General features: G+C 31.9%; 3 protein-coding genes across 3 annotated transcripts; all 3 read left to right on the top strand.

Annotated features, from left to right (window-relative positions):
* The first annotated feature begins 439 nt into the window (after window positions 1-439).
* Window positions 440-6,653, top strand: Atx2 (Ataxin-2). Its single transcript, XM_035082189.1, has 6 exons — window positions 440-1,119; window positions 1,405-1,513; window positions 1,601-1,924; window positions 1,995-3,350; window positions 3,415-3,595; window positions 3,709-6,653. Exons 1-6 carry the CDS (start codon window positions 1,082-1,084, stop codon window positions 4,245-4,247), a joined length of 2,547 nt encoding a protein of 848 aa, XP_034938080.1. The 5' UTR covers window positions 440-1,081; the 3' UTR covers window positions 4,248-6,653.
* Window positions 6,654-6,783: 130 nt separating this feature from the next.
* LOC118066331 (probable ATP-dependent RNA helicase DDX55 homolog) lies at window positions 6,784-9,666 on the top strand. Its single transcript, XM_035082282.1, has 6 exons — window positions 6,784-6,970; window positions 7,446-7,553; window positions 7,646-7,918; window positions 8,001-8,359; window positions 8,446-9,349; window positions 9,544-9,666. Exons 1-6 carry the CDS (start codon window positions 6,845-6,847, stop codon window positions 9,583-9,585), a joined length of 1,812 nt encoding a protein of 603 aa, XP_034938173.1. The 5' UTR covers window positions 6,784-6,844; the 3' UTR covers window positions 9,586-9,666.
* An 801-nt stretch (window positions 9,667-10,467) lies between these two features.
* Tes (Testin) lies at window positions 10,468-14,240 on the top strand. The gene is made up of 4 exons (XM_035082240.1): window positions 10,468-10,740; window positions 11,049-11,250; window positions 11,766-13,705; window positions 13,792-14,240. Exons 1-4 carry the CDS (start codon window positions 10,663-10,665, stop codon window positions 14,152-14,154), a joined length of 2,583 nt encoding a protein of 860 aa, XP_034938131.1. The 5' UTR covers window positions 10,468-10,662; the 3' UTR covers window positions 14,155-14,240.
* Window positions 14,241-14,431: the final 191 nt, after the last annotated feature.

Genomic DNA, 14,431 nt, shown 5'->3' with positions numbered 1-14,431 from the left:
TTTAAAAAATGTCAATAATTCCCAATTCGTTTTAGTCTGAATATTTCTCCAAAAATATCTTTCAAGAGAAATGATGAAACAGTAAACTTATATTTCATCAATAATTATTAACATTATAAGAAGAAGAGTAATTATGTATTTCAACTTTCTATTGATTGAAATGATTTTATATCATTTACTCAATAATCAAAAATAATTTAATTATTAACAATAAATTCAATTGAACGGTTGAGGTGTAGAAAAATCTTAAAATAAATTGAAATTTTCGCGCGGAAGGTTTTCTGCTTAAGGTCCTGTGTGATTGGTCATTGAATGGACAGCTCGGTGACTCATTGGAGTACAGTTTATCATCCTAACATCAAGAGGAATAGAATGATTGGTAATTAAACTACAAAGTTTATTAAACGATTCACCACATGTTGATTAATAAACTAAAATTAAACTCTTGTGAGTAGAATCGGAAATCGTAGGTGTCATCGCACCAGTGCGAAGACGCGCGATAAACGGACAGAAAAGGTTGTCCATGTTCGTGTGTTTGAACTACGAATTCCGAGTGTTCACGACTGCGAGAACAAGGGGGTAGAAGTGCGCCGTGTTACGTCACACGCGACACAGAATTATCATTTTCGTGGTGGCCGAAGATCGGCCGTCTCTCTCCCCTAATCGTCGGTTGCCTTTTGCCACGAGGTGTGGCTAGTGATTTATTTTCTTTTCGTAAACAAAAGCCCGTCTTGATACAGACGGTAATAAAGTGTTTACTAACGCGCGCCTTGTCTCAAGCAATCTAGGCGCGTCATCAGCATAACCTAAAAATCCCTAATCGTTCATGTTGCAAAATTGCACGGGCATAATTGGCCCTTGTTGTCGCACATAAATCACCTCGGCTTGACCCTCGCCGTGGTCTCTAATTTATAGTGAGTTAATTAAATTTGCCTTTAAACTAGACACTATTTCATCATATTAAAGATTACACCGGAAATTATTCAAAATTCCGGTCCCCACTAAGAAACGAGAAAGCGCCCAACGAACAGGCGATAGAAATCTACAAATCAGTGGCGAAGATACATCGTCAACTGGTACCATGAACAATAAACGAAAAAACCGCTCCAATCCAGCTAGGTAAATTCCTTTATTTCATCTCATTTGCTAGTACATCTTGTCAAATCTTTTTTCAATCAATGCTTGACTGGATAAAAATGACAGCCATCAAATTTCCATGTCAACTGATAAGATACTACTGAGTCACTGCATAAAAAATCATAGTTCTTAGCTCTAAAAATTAATGCTAGCATAGAATTATGTCTAATTTTATTTTACATTATATCTGGGAATATTTGATAATTTGTACTTTTTTAATTTATTCTGTTGTGTGACATAATTAAATCAATTTCAATGTTATTATAGATCCCCAAGGGGACGAGGTCCCCAAGAGCGAAGTGTTGTAGCTGAAGGTGTTTATAATAATGCTCATTTTATGCATGCAATAACAAGTCATGTTGGCAATACAGTACAGGTACGATTGTTTGTTCAATTTTTTTTAACAATTATGCAATCATGTTTAACAATAATATATTTCAAAATGTGTTGTGTTTTCTTTTAGATTCAAACTTTAAATGGCTCACTTTACGAAGGTATCTTTAGGACTTTCTCAAGTCAGTTCGAAGTAGTACTAGAAATGGCTCATCGTGTAGAAAATTCAGGCAAAATTTGTGTTGATACTGTAGTTGAAAAACTTATATTTAAGCCACAAGATATAATTACAATGTCTGCAAAAGACGTTGATTTGGGTTACGCAATAAGAGATACATTTCAAACTGATACAGCTATTAGTAAGTATAATGGAATAACGGAAGAAAAAGAACTAGAGCCTTGGGATGCACCCTCAACAATAAATGGCGATGATTATGAATTAGATGGAGCTGCTGTGAGTATCATAATTGATAAGAAATTGTATTCTATCAAATAAATTTTAATGTAATTTGTTTATGTTACAGAATGGTTGGCCTGCTCACGAAATGTTTAGTAAAAATGAACAAGTTTATGGTGTTCAAACTACATTTGAACCTTCTTTAGCTGGTTATACTTTACCTTTGCAGCGCAAAGATACTAAAGAATTTAAAGATCAAGAACAAAAAGCTGCAGAAATAGCTAATGAGATAGAATCTCAAGCAGAACACAAAGCACGATTAGATTTAGAAAATGGCGATGAAGAGGAACGTTTTGCTGCTGTAATAAGACCAACGTCTAACGAAGGTAAATATGTTCCTCCTGCCAAGAGAAATAGTGTTAATACAGGTAAATTAACACGATCCACACCGCCGCCACCTTCATCTGGTCCAGGAAATAATAAAGTTTTCAATCAACCTCCTCCGGTTAATACAAATTCGCCGCAGACAGGCAACATTCCAGTTGGTGGTTCAACCAATCATCCTCCTGTGCAACATGCTGTTATGCCTATGCCACCAAGTGGTGTTGTTGTTGCTTATAATACACCACCACCATTCGTACCACCGCCAACTACTACTCAACCTCCATCTGGTGCTCCAGTACCAGTTATGGCTCCAGTTCAGCCACAACCACAACACGGTTCAACAATTCCTCAAGTTACTTTTATTCCTCAACAGCAACCACCACCTCCAAATAAGTTGAATCTTGATAAACGTGAACGTCTGGGGCGGCAGCAAGGCTATCAGGCAGATAAAGCTCCTCCTGCACCATTCCCTCAAACAACAGCTTCACATCAACAACAATCTTCTCCACATACTCCGCATACTCCACTTCAGCAGCAGAATTCGATAGAGAATCAACGCAGTGATCTTCTGACTCCTAAAACTGAACACAGAAAAATTCCTACTCCAAGAAGTAGAGAAGAGCAGCACGCAGAGCTTCGTCAATTTTCTACTGATTTTAAATTAGCAGAATCTTCAAATCAGGAGCCACCATCAATGCCTCGAAAGCAGCAGCAACAGCAACAACAACAACCGCAACAGCAGCCACATCATCATCAAGATGCTCATACACCACAAACGATGCCTCAATCACATCATCCTCCAGTTCATCAACACCCACCAACTCCTCAACAGCAGCAGTCAGCACCTCCAACATCACATCAAACTCCTCATCAACAACAACATCAGTCTGTACCCGAGGAACCAATCGTTACAGGCAAACCACCACCTGGTCCTGTATCCGTCAGAACTATTACACCACCTCAAGCTCAGACGCAAACTTCGCCTTCTATTCAACCGAGCATAGAACCTGCTGTTGAAAAAATTACCACTGCCTTTAAGAAGTCAACGTTAAATCCAAATGCGAAAGAGTTTAATCCTAATGCCAAACCATTTACTCCGGTATGTATTAATATAGATTTAAATGTTATTTTTGTGCAATATATTGATGAAAAAATTTTTTTAGCGTTCACCTAGTACACCAACTCCCAGTAGACCACACACACCCCAAACTCCTCAATATTCTGGAGCTATGCCTGCAACGGTGGTCATGACTCCTGCTTATGTAATGACGAGTCAACCACCCGCGGCATTCTCACAGCCACAGGCCCAACCTGTACCAAGGTTCCGGAAGGGTCAATATCTAGGTACTTATACAACATCAATTATTATATTACTTTCTATTAATTTCTTCTCACTTAATCAACTATTCTATTTAAAATTATTCATAAATAAACATCAACGTTTTCCTATTTTCTAGTACCAATGATGCAACATCGAGCGCCGGATATTGCGTCACAAATGCAAGTAGCAGCAGCTACAGGTCAACCTTTACTCGCTCCAGGGCCTCTTCATCCATCATTTCAGGTGCCTTATCCAGGTCAGCCAGCTTATCAGCAAATGGTACGTATGGTGCAAGCACCACCGCCACCGCCACATATGGCTACGCCTTATCATCATCATCACGAATCTCCGGGACCTCAAAATCCTGGTATTCAGTATATGGGACCCCATGGACATCCTCATCAGCATCACGTAGGACAACAGCCTCCTAATCAAGCGCCATCGCCAGCTAACCCAAATCCTCCCCACACACCTGGTGCATATAATCCACCAGGTACCCCTCAACCGTCGTATCCACAGCCTCCACCGCAAGGCCACGCGCCCAGTTACCCAATTATGTGTCCATTAATTCCACCACACATACCTATTCCCCCTCAACATATGCCCTATCTTCAACCGCAGCCACCACCTGGTGCTCAACAAGCTATACCAGTTATTTTACCCCATAATCAGTAGCCACGAAGACAATCGAGAAGAGAGAAACGTTAGTATTTCTGCTGAAACGCTAGGCAGTAAAGAACATGAAGTGAAGCCGTATGCTCTGGATTTTTATTTTATTTCGCTAACAATGAAGTAAAAGTACGGAATACAAGATCGTATATACACTAGTATACTTATATATCGAGATCTTACATACTTGCTATTGGTTTTTTGCTGTTAGCTAATATTAAAGCTCTTTACTTTTTCCTGCTAATAATTATCACTCTTCTTACAGCTTTGAAAACGTACCTTATTATTTGTTTTTCACTGGGTACTAAACTGTTGGGTGACTAACTAAATTTGTTCTTGAGTCTATTATTTCTCTTCGGCAAAAAACCATACTGTGAGTTTAGAAATGCAAAAAGTAAGTAAGAAGAATAAGAAAAAAATGTGAAAAGGAATAAAAAAAGAGCATTGCGTCTAAACACGTGTTCGAATAAACGTTTTCTAACTTCTTGAAGTAATTCTCTCAACTTTGGAATGTTTAAATTTCCAATTGTCGGCTCGATTGTCATCAAATCTGCCAATCTTACGATTTAGGTCGTAAAACGATGAGCAGTAGCCTTGCATGTGAAATCTCGGGACTTTCACATGACTTTTATTTAATTTTTTTGTCCCCGATTGTTTTATTATCGATCAATTCAACTAAATTATTAATATAGCCAGTTAATTACTATCCAAAGTGATTTACTAATTAACTGACTTTTTCTGAATCTGTTTTGTTTCTTCGGAAACATTCTCTATTTGCCGATGTATGTCATTTCATCAAATCAGTTGCCTCTCACTTTCTAAATAAAATTTTCAGCTCGATTAATTACGCGAACAAACTATTTCAACGTGCTGGATCACATTTGAAGGCCTTTCTTGAGTGATTCTTGTACTCACTACAAGCATATTAATTCGCAATCATAACTTAATTATGAAAAAAAGCTGTGAGCTCTTATATAACGTGAGAACTTTACTACCACTTGTCCCACTCTGTAGTTTACAAATCTGATAAATATGAAAAAAAAATCTAATAATGAAGATCAACATGCCCGCATGATCTTAAAGAGGTTTGAAAAACTGATTGTTGAATGCAATTAAGCAAAGTATTTGATAAAAATATTTTGAATGAACAAAAGAAAAATAATTTAATAAATCGAAAAAATGTCATTTGGGAAACATCTTAAAATGAATGAATGAATAATAAAAGTATGCGAAGGATGCTATTTTTTTTAAACTAAGTTTTATTGGCATGAGAATGTTGCTGGGGAAACTCGAATAGTTAAAATTTGACAAACGTAAATGAATGTTAGTGTAATGTGCTTACGTAGAGCATTAATCATCGACGCTCTACGGTTTGTTGATAATAAAATGATTTTTGTTACGAGATGGTGGATGTGTAATGTGTAAAAGTCATCGACAATCTAAAGGATAAAATACAAGAAAGACATGAATATTAATATGCTAATTAATAAGATTGTCGTGTAAGTGAGAGAGTAAAAAAAGAACGAAATTTCTCATTCAGGCGGGGAATCAACTCGTGTATGAATGTTTCATTTAATATAAAATTTGTTGAAATATCATCTAGCCACCACTCGATGTCACTTTTTATCTCTTTAGATAACTATGTTCCACAAAAGTTTGTTTATCAAGAGAAATTATTTTATTAATGTAATAATAAAATATTTTCTTTGGATTAAGAACTCGACTTTTAATTTACCATCAGCAACCATGAAATGTATTAACTCTTTGTAACATGAATCGCTCAATATTTTTGAAGTATTGAATGTTTTTTAGCTCTTTTTATAATATAAAGAAAAGCATTGTTTAAATCGAAAATAGTGCAGTGTTATAAAAAAAATACTTCAAGTGAATAATTTGTTTTTTTTATAATAAATTAATACTAATCATGTGTCATCAAATCAAATGACAAATCAAATTGTACGTATGATTATTATTTAATGAATTAATTAAATTTCGATGGAATTTATTGTGCGGAATGTTCATACACGAGTAATGAAAGTTATTAAATCTATTAATTAAAATGTTTGAAATAAAATTGGCACGGAAGAACTAGAAAATGAAATGAATGAATTGCCATTTGACTAGTATTGTTAACGAAATCAAATTTGATTTCAAAAATTTCGATTAAAAAATTAAATCTTGAAAATAATGAATATCATAAATGTCAAAAGATCTTTAAATTTTGAATAATGATTAATAAAACGCTGTAAAGAGTATCATACAAATACATAATAACAAAAATATGAGTGTGTGGAAAATGACTTTCCCTATAAGGGCGACAATTCGCTGCGTGGCATCGTTAGACACAAATTTTATATCGAAGAGATTTAAAAAAAAAACATCAAAATAAACTAAATAAGTAAAAACACCACATTCATCTAGTTTTATTTATTCAATTTCTTTTTAAATTTATTAATGCTTTTAAATTTACCGCCAACCTGTCTCTCGGTTGATCAAATAGGTATCTTATTCTTATTTATGCCACGGGAGTTTGTTTTTGTAAAACACGTGGTCATAAATATAACCTTATTTCAAGAGCATTTGCTGTCAATTTTATTGAAGAAATGAGCTCAATGGAACTGAAAAATAAAATTTTTAAACAAACGTGGAAAGACTTAGAGGCAAATCTAAGTAATCCTATCGTAGAAACATTAAAAGAACTTAACTTCAATTTCCTTACACCTATTCAAGTAAGTTTTAATTAATCTTCATTTTTTCTGCATTTTCGTATTAATGATTGATAAAGTTGAAAGCCAAGTACATTCAATAAAATTTTGAGGAGATATTCATAAGTACCATTGAAAATAGTGTGGTAATTTTTAAAACATTTTATTACACTTTTTTTTAGTTATTACCAATTTAAGTAAATCCCAATCATAGGCTTTTGTAGAGGTCACGTGATTTTTTTTATTAAAAATATAATTTCTTTCAGTATGATGAAGTAGTTTTGATAAAAAATTACATGATTTCCATAAAAGCCTATGCATAACGATCTACTTGAATTGTTAATTACTAATAAACAGTGCGATAAAATGTTTTCAAAATTACCAAACTATTTTCAATCGTACTAATAAATATGTCTTTAAAATTTTATTGAATTTACTTGGCTTCTAATTTAATCTTTGAAATGCTCAAACTTCCTTAATTTGAACAATTATTTTGCAGGCAGCATGTATACCTATTTTATTATCTGGAAAAGATGTTGCAGCAGAAGCTGTTACTGGAAGTGGAAAAACCTTAGCGTTTCTCATTCCTTTACTTGAACTGCTTCAGGTTCTCTTACCTTAATTTGATAACAATAAATAATTTAATAATAAAATTATTAATTAAATATTAAAGTATTTAATAAATAATTTTTTTTTCAGAAAAGAGATGAAAAATGGAAAAAAATAGAAATCGGTGGGATTATAATCTCTCCTACGAGAGAATTAGCGACACAAATTAGTGAAGTATTAGAAATATTTTTAAAAAGAATACCAAATTTAAAACAAGTTTTAGTCGTTGGTGGAACCACAGTGAAAGAAGATATTTTGAAACTCAAAAATGGAGTAAATATTATTATTGCCACTCCTGGGAGATTAAAAGATCTTCTTTCAAATTGTAAAGACATTAATTTAGCTGCTGCTGTAAAATCTTTGGTAATTAAAATAACTTTTCTATACACCATGATAGAATAACTTCCGACTAAGGTCTACATCAGTTTTACAATCATATTTCTAGGAACTGCTTGTACTGGACGAAGCCGATAGATTATTAGACCTCGGATTTTCTGCAACTTTAGACTCGATTTTGAGCTATTTACCACGATTAAGAAGAACAGGATTATTTTCTGCTACACAAACTAAAGAATTAGAGCATCTAATCAGAGCAGGATTAAGAAACCCAACAATAGTATCTGTGAGAGAGAAATCTAGTATCTCAACACCTGTAGCGTTAAACAATTATTTTACGATCGTTGATCCTGCTCATAAATTCAGTATTTTAATCGACTTTATAAAGTCTAAAGGATTAGATAAGAAATACATGATTTTCTTTTCTACGTGCGCTTGTGTAGATTATTTCAATTCCGTAATAACAACGTAAGAAACAATATTTTTATTTTTTATCACGCTTTGATCAGTTTTTAATTAATTTATTATAATTATTAATTTATGATTATTTTTAGAATTTTCTCTAAAGAAAATGTATTTGCACTTCATGGAAAAATGAAAAACAAAAGAAATAAAATTTTTGAAGATTTTAGAAAAATTAATAGTGGAATATTGGTATGTACAGATGTAATGGCACGAGGAATTGACATTCCTGAAGTAGATTGGGTATTACAATATGATCCACCGTCCTCTGCGAGTAGTTTTGTTCATCGATGTGGTAGAACAGCTCGTAGTGGCCATGAAGGCAATGCATTACTTTTTCTTTTACCTACTGAAGATACTTACATTGAATTTATCAAACGAAATCAAAAGGTTGAACTTAAAGAAATTGAATTAAACATTTCAGTTAAAATTTATGAAAAATATTTAAATATTATGAGAAATCTACAAATTGAAGACAGATTTTTATTTGATAAAGCAAATCGAGCTTTTGTGTCATATATTCAATCTTATAGCAAACATGAATGCAATTTAATTCTGCGATTAAAAGATATGGATCTTGGGAAAGTTGCTCTGGGTTTTGGTCTGTTAAAAATGGTTCGAATGCCAGAGTTGAAAGGCCGTGACATTTCGGAGTTTAAAGAAGCTGTAGTCGATATTAATTCAATTGCGTATAAAGACAAAATGAAAGAGGAAAAGAGATTGGAGAACCTTAATGCTTATAGGCAGACAGGAGTTTGGCCAGGGAAAGGTAAACGACGGGTAAAGTCGACGGAACCTTGGTCTGAAAATAAAAAGAAAACACTTGAAAGAAAAGAGAAACGCTTGACAAGGAGAGAAAAAAGAAATAAGAAACGTGTGGAAGCGGGTGGATCGGAGAAAACGATAAAGAAAAAAAAAAGAAAAGCTCCTTCTCAAGAGGATATGGACGAATTAGCGAGGGATATTGCGTTGATTAAAAAATTAAAGAAGAAAAAGGTATTTAATTCAATGCTAAACCAAAATAATCTTAAATTTATTCAATAATTAATCGTAAAAGTAGTAGATTTATTCTTTAAGTATACTTATTACTAATAATTTGATAAATTGTTAATTCTTTTTTTAAGTTAAATAATTAATTAATCATTTTTGAATTATTTTGCATTGTAAAAATATATTTTATTTGATTACAGATATCCGAAAAAGAATTTGATGAAATCTTTGCAGTAATATAGCAAGTAACACAAAGATGTGTAAAAAATTCTTAATAATAAATATAAGATCGTCCTTAAAGATCTTGAAATCTTTATACAAACTCGTTTAGTTTTTTTATTATTGTTTCTTTTTGTAGAAGTTAAAGTACTTAATATTAAATTGAAATTCTTTATTTCATTATAATCATAATGATTAATCAATAGATTTTTGTTTATTATTTAAAGTCATTTTTTGGAGCTGTATGCATTACGTTATTTTAAAATATAAATATTAATAACAAAGGGGTCTTTCAAGACCTTGGGGTGTAACATAAACGTGTATTTCTCAGTGCTTTATGGACTACAGAGGAAATATCTTTACGTTTCCTGTTTCAGCAGTTGAAGCCAAACAAAGAGCATTGAAAATAAAATCGTATTCTCTTACTTTTGCAATAGTTCCTTCAAATTTCTACGAGTGGTACAGCTAAAGAAAAGATTTCTTTATTTATACTTGTATGTATTAAAATGATATACACTCGAAAAAGTCATTCATAAATTGACTCAATGAATTACTGGAATCAAGTATAATTGAGAATTCAAGTTAACATTCCTTTTATAGAGAATATTCTAGATCATTAGCTAATCGAATTCGATATATGTATATATATACATATATATGCTATAACTTATCTTTGCATTAATAGTTAATATAATATGCCATTCAAGTATTTAATTGTTGGGTTGAGATAAAAGAGATTGAAGTATGAATAAAAATTGGAAAGGAATTTAAAAAATGTTGAAGCATGTGATCTACTGATCCAGTGTGTCTTCGCTATGCATATTCGTGTTTGCTATACTCTTATATAGTACGTTCAACAACTGGTGACTCAATGTTGAATGAAAGAGTGGGGCGAGATGAGTCAGAAGGCGCGTAGTAGCCGAAAGTACTGAAGAAACGAGGGTTTTCTCCAGTCAACAGTGAGCAGTCGTCAGCATAAAGTAGTTAAGAACGTGTATTATCATATAAATGAAACACCAACAAAGCCTGCATAATTTTTAATGCATTTTTTTTTTGGAGCATAGTTTTATTTTTTTATAATTAGAATAAGTTGTGATATCATGGGTCAAGACACTCAAGTAGAAAAGGAAGATGATCGTCCCAAGTGGCTTTTGGAGTTGGAAAATCGAAAAAGAAAGGTCAGCTATTCACTAAAAAATCAATATACTTTTTTGATGATTCAGAGTAAAAAATTATATTGATATGATTGGTAATATTGAAAATTTTCAAAAAATTGACGCATTTTTCAATGGGTTAATTAAATAATTCATTATCTTTGTGTGTCATATCTTAAGAAGTCGATGAATCATCCACTATTCTATCGTATATGTATATAATATTCGATTTTTAATTATTATATTGATATTTTTAAATTAATCAATCTAATAATTAATAAATCATTATAAAATAGAGTATTTTTATAAATTATTTATTACTTACATTCCAGCCACGATTAGCTCACGAAGTTGGTGCAGGATCACCATGCATAAAATGTAACTCTGATTGTCCAGGTTTAGATTTGCATTTTTGGAGAAAAATTTGCAAAAATTGCAAATGTGGCCGCGATGATCATGATGTTCCTGATGATGAATTTCCACAGTTTGATTTATTATTTGGTCCTTCAGGCAAACCTAAACGACGAGCGATTGGTAATTATAATTTCACTTTCTGATTTGAAAATTAACCTTAATTTTCAAAACTTATTCGTGACTATTTTATGAGTCTATTAAAACATAATTTGTTTTTTAATAAATATGCATGCATAAATAGTTTTTTTGTTTTAAACAAATCCATGAAAATGTATACTACAATTTTGTATGAAAAATTTTATCAAGCATGGTAGAAATAGTATTATTTAGTGGTTATCGATTTTTTACTTGTTCGATTAATCTCTCAGATAATCATTACTTTTACTTTTTTAATACAGATGAAGATACTGATTTAAAATCGAAACCAATTTTTTTTTTGTGACTTGTTTTTACCAGAATTACTTCATTTGACATTGCTTACCACTTGAGTCAAATTGAAGGATAAATTTTATCGTTACAAAATACGATTAATATGAATTTTTATCATTATAAAAAAATAAGATATTATTTTTTTGCACAATAATAATAACAACAACAAAATCTGAAAATTTTATTGTTACTTTTAAATGTTACAGTGCTTAAAATAAATAAGCAACAAGTAGACAATGAAGAAACATTTGAATGGGCCCCACCAGACACAACAAAAGAGTTAGCAGCAGATTACATGAAAGCATTACCTCAAGACAAATTGCCCATCAAAGGGTCTATAGGAGCAGCTTTGAGAAAGCAACAACTTCAAAAACAGCTTCCATTACATGACATTGATCATAAAGTTTGTGATGAACTGTCCGAGTCAGAGAGAAAGCAGTTTGAGAAATATTTAGAAAATATTAAGAATTATGTTGGTCAAGGAAAAGTATCAAAAATTGTGACTGCTAAACCATTTGAAAAGTCTTTAATAACTCCAGCTAATGCTTCCGAATGTTTTACTCCTAATCATAAGATCAATGTAATCAATAGTCAACCTCCAAATTTAAGAACTCCAAGTAGTTTTGTTCCTAAATCAATCAAAATGCAGTTAAAACCGTCCTTTACATCTCAGGAAGAAACATTAAATGTTAACCCAAATCATAATTTAAATCGAAGTGTTAATAGTAGTAACAGTTTATTAAATAATGATTCTCAAGCTACACCAAGTCAATTGAACGACATTCCAAGCTCTCTTTTAGGTCAAAAAATGAACAATAAGCTTAAGAATGATACTCAAGCCATACAAAGTAGGCTAGATAAGGTAAAGAGTCCTATTATGGATAAAGCTCTTAGTGATTCTTCAAAACTAGAACCAGGTAGATATCATCATCTCTTGGAAAATATAAAAAATGGGGAAAAAATGGCAGAATCCAATTTATTACCTTGCGATTATAATGCTGCGATTAATTTTGCAAATATTAAGAAATTATCTCCAGAAGAAAAATATTCTACTGCTGATCAATATAATAATGGAGTTACTCGAAAAGATTTTGCTAATAGTTCATCTAATTTTGGTCCAAAAAATTTTAATAATTCTCCATTACAAGGGTCTTCCAAAAATTCTGAACAGAATGGATGTTATAGTAATCGCGAAATAACTCCAAAAGTACCTGAATACTTAGTATCAGTGAATTCTGTTCCATCTAATAAATACAATCCTTTATTGAACTTAGTTAAGTCTAATTTAAATACCAGTAACAAACTCAATAATGATTCCAATAGTCTTCCTTATCAATCAGCGCATCAAAAAATTGAGAATCCACGTTCTGAATTAGCAAAAATCGATTCCGGACCACTCAAATCTCATTGTTGGGCTAAAAAATGGAATCAATTATCTGATGAAAGCAATATAAATTCTGACAGAGATGAAAATTCGATTTTGGCTTCAAAAATGCTATCAGATGCTCTACTTCCCCCAAGTTCTATTCACTCTTCTGATATTATTGGAAGTACTTTAGATCAGAAAGGGCTTTCGTTTATCAGGGAAAAACTTGCTTCAAAATACAATCCAACAGACGGACCAGTTGATCAAAATAATCTTTTGAAGAGCCGAGAATTGAAACAAGAAAACCAAAAACCACTTTCAAAGCTTATTAATCAAGGATTCAATACAAATTCAATAAATCAAAATAATTCTAAACCAGTTCAAGCTCATTTCAGTAGTTACAAAACTCCAGAAAATTCTACAATTAATTCAGAAAACTTGAAGTATCCTGTGTTTCCTGAAGAGGCTGTTGGTACTACACGAATCGTGGAGGATCCTAATGTCAATAGGTTGGGAGGAGCAATGAACAATTTATCAATGAATCAAAATAATCATAAAGTACAGAAATGTCATCAGTGCCAAGAAGGAATTTTTGTTGGGGATGTGGTCGTAACCGCAGAAAAAGCCAAAGATGCGGCATGGCATCCTGGATGTTTCGTTTGTTTTGAATGTAATGAACTACTTGTAGATCTAGTTTATTTCTATTATAAAGGAAAACTTTATTGTGCTCGTGACCTTGCTAATTTATTGGGAATTCCTCGATGCTTTGCTTGTGATGAGGTAAGAACCATTTTTAAAATAAACGTAAATTCTCCATATCATTATTAATATTAATTCTCTAATATTTTCAAACGTTAAAATTGCAGTTAATCTTTGTAAGAGAATATACAGTAGCAGAAGGTCACAATTACCATGTGAAACATTTTTGCTGTTGGGACTGTGATATGCCATTAGCAGGACAACAATATATATCTGAGAACGATCGACCTCTTTGTTTCCTTTGCTATCAAAAAACTTATGCAAAAACTTGCTATAGCTGTCAAAAATTAATAGAAGCCGATCAACAAGAGTTAAATGTTAAGGATTTAACGTTTCATGCATCTGATAAATGCTTTTGCTGTGCTAGTTGTAGTAAAAGTTTGTTAAATGGTCGAATGACTATAAAAGAAAATAAGTTATTTTGCAGCAAGGAATGTGTTACTATGTATGTCAATCAAAGCCGATCTTGAACTATTATTCTTTTTACTAAGAATATTATTATATTAATTATTTTATACAATTGATGAATAATAATTATTTATTCATATAAAATGCATAATTTTGAGTTATTTATTTAATGTCATTTTATGAGTTAACAGGAATTGATTTATAATAAAATAAAAATAGCAATAGATTTTTTTCGTAAAATATGTATATTTTTCTAATAAAAATAATAGAACATTTAAACATTAATCATATTATTTCAGAATTATATAAATGTATGGTTAACGTTTAATTTTAAAAATA

This window comes from Chelonus insularis, unplaced genomic scaffold (genome assembly GCF_013357705.1).
Source record: "Chelonus insularis isolate UGA/USDA-ARS -01 unplaced genomic scaffold, ASM1335770v1 contig_339_pilon, whole genome shotgun sequence".
NCBI lineage: Eukaryota > Metazoa > Arthropoda > Insecta > Hymenoptera > Braconidae > Chelonus > Chelonus insularis.
The sequence above is the reverse complement of the archived record's forward strand: the minus strand, read 5'-3'. Positions and strand labels throughout refer to the sequence as shown.

Excerpts from the sequence above, each read along its gene's own strand:
- Tes (XM_035082240.1), top strand. The coding sequence starts at position 10,663 with ATGGGTCAAGACACTCAAGTAGAAAAGGAAGATGATCGTCCCAAGTGG. Across the intron at positions 10,741-11,048 it reads TGGAAAATCGAAAAAGAAAG|CCACGATTAGCTCACGAAGT; the intron begins GTCAGCTATTCA and ends CTTACATTCCAG. Across the intron at positions 13,706-13,791 it reads GATGCTTTGCTTGTGATGAG|TTAATCTTTGTAAGAGAATA; the intron begins GTAAGAACCATT and ends TTAAAATTGCAG.
- Atx2 (XM_035082189.1), top strand. The coding sequence starts at position 1,082 with ATGAACAATAAACGAAAAAACCGCTCCAATCCAGCTAG. Across the intron at positions 1,120-1,404 it reads AACCGCTCCAATCCAGCTAG|ATCCCCAAGGGGACGAGGTC; the intron begins GTAAATTCCTTT and ends ATGTTATTATAG. Across the intron at positions 3,351-3,414 it reads ATGCCAAACCATTTACTCCG|CGTTCACCTAGTACACCAAC; the intron begins GTATGTATTAAT and ends AAATTTTTTTAG.
- LOC118066331 (XM_035082282.1), top strand. The coding sequence starts at position 6,845 with ATGAGCTCAATGGAACTGAAAAATAAAATTTTTAAACAAACGTGGAAA. Across the intron at positions 7,554-7,645 it reads CTTTACTTGAACTGCTTCAG|AAAAGAGATGAAAAATGGAA; the intron begins GTTCTCTTACCT and ends TTTTTTTTTCAG. Across the intron at positions 9,350-9,543 it reads AAAAATTAAAGAAGAAAAAG|ATATCCGAAAAAGAATTTGA; the intron begins GTATTTAATTCA and ends ATTTGATTACAG.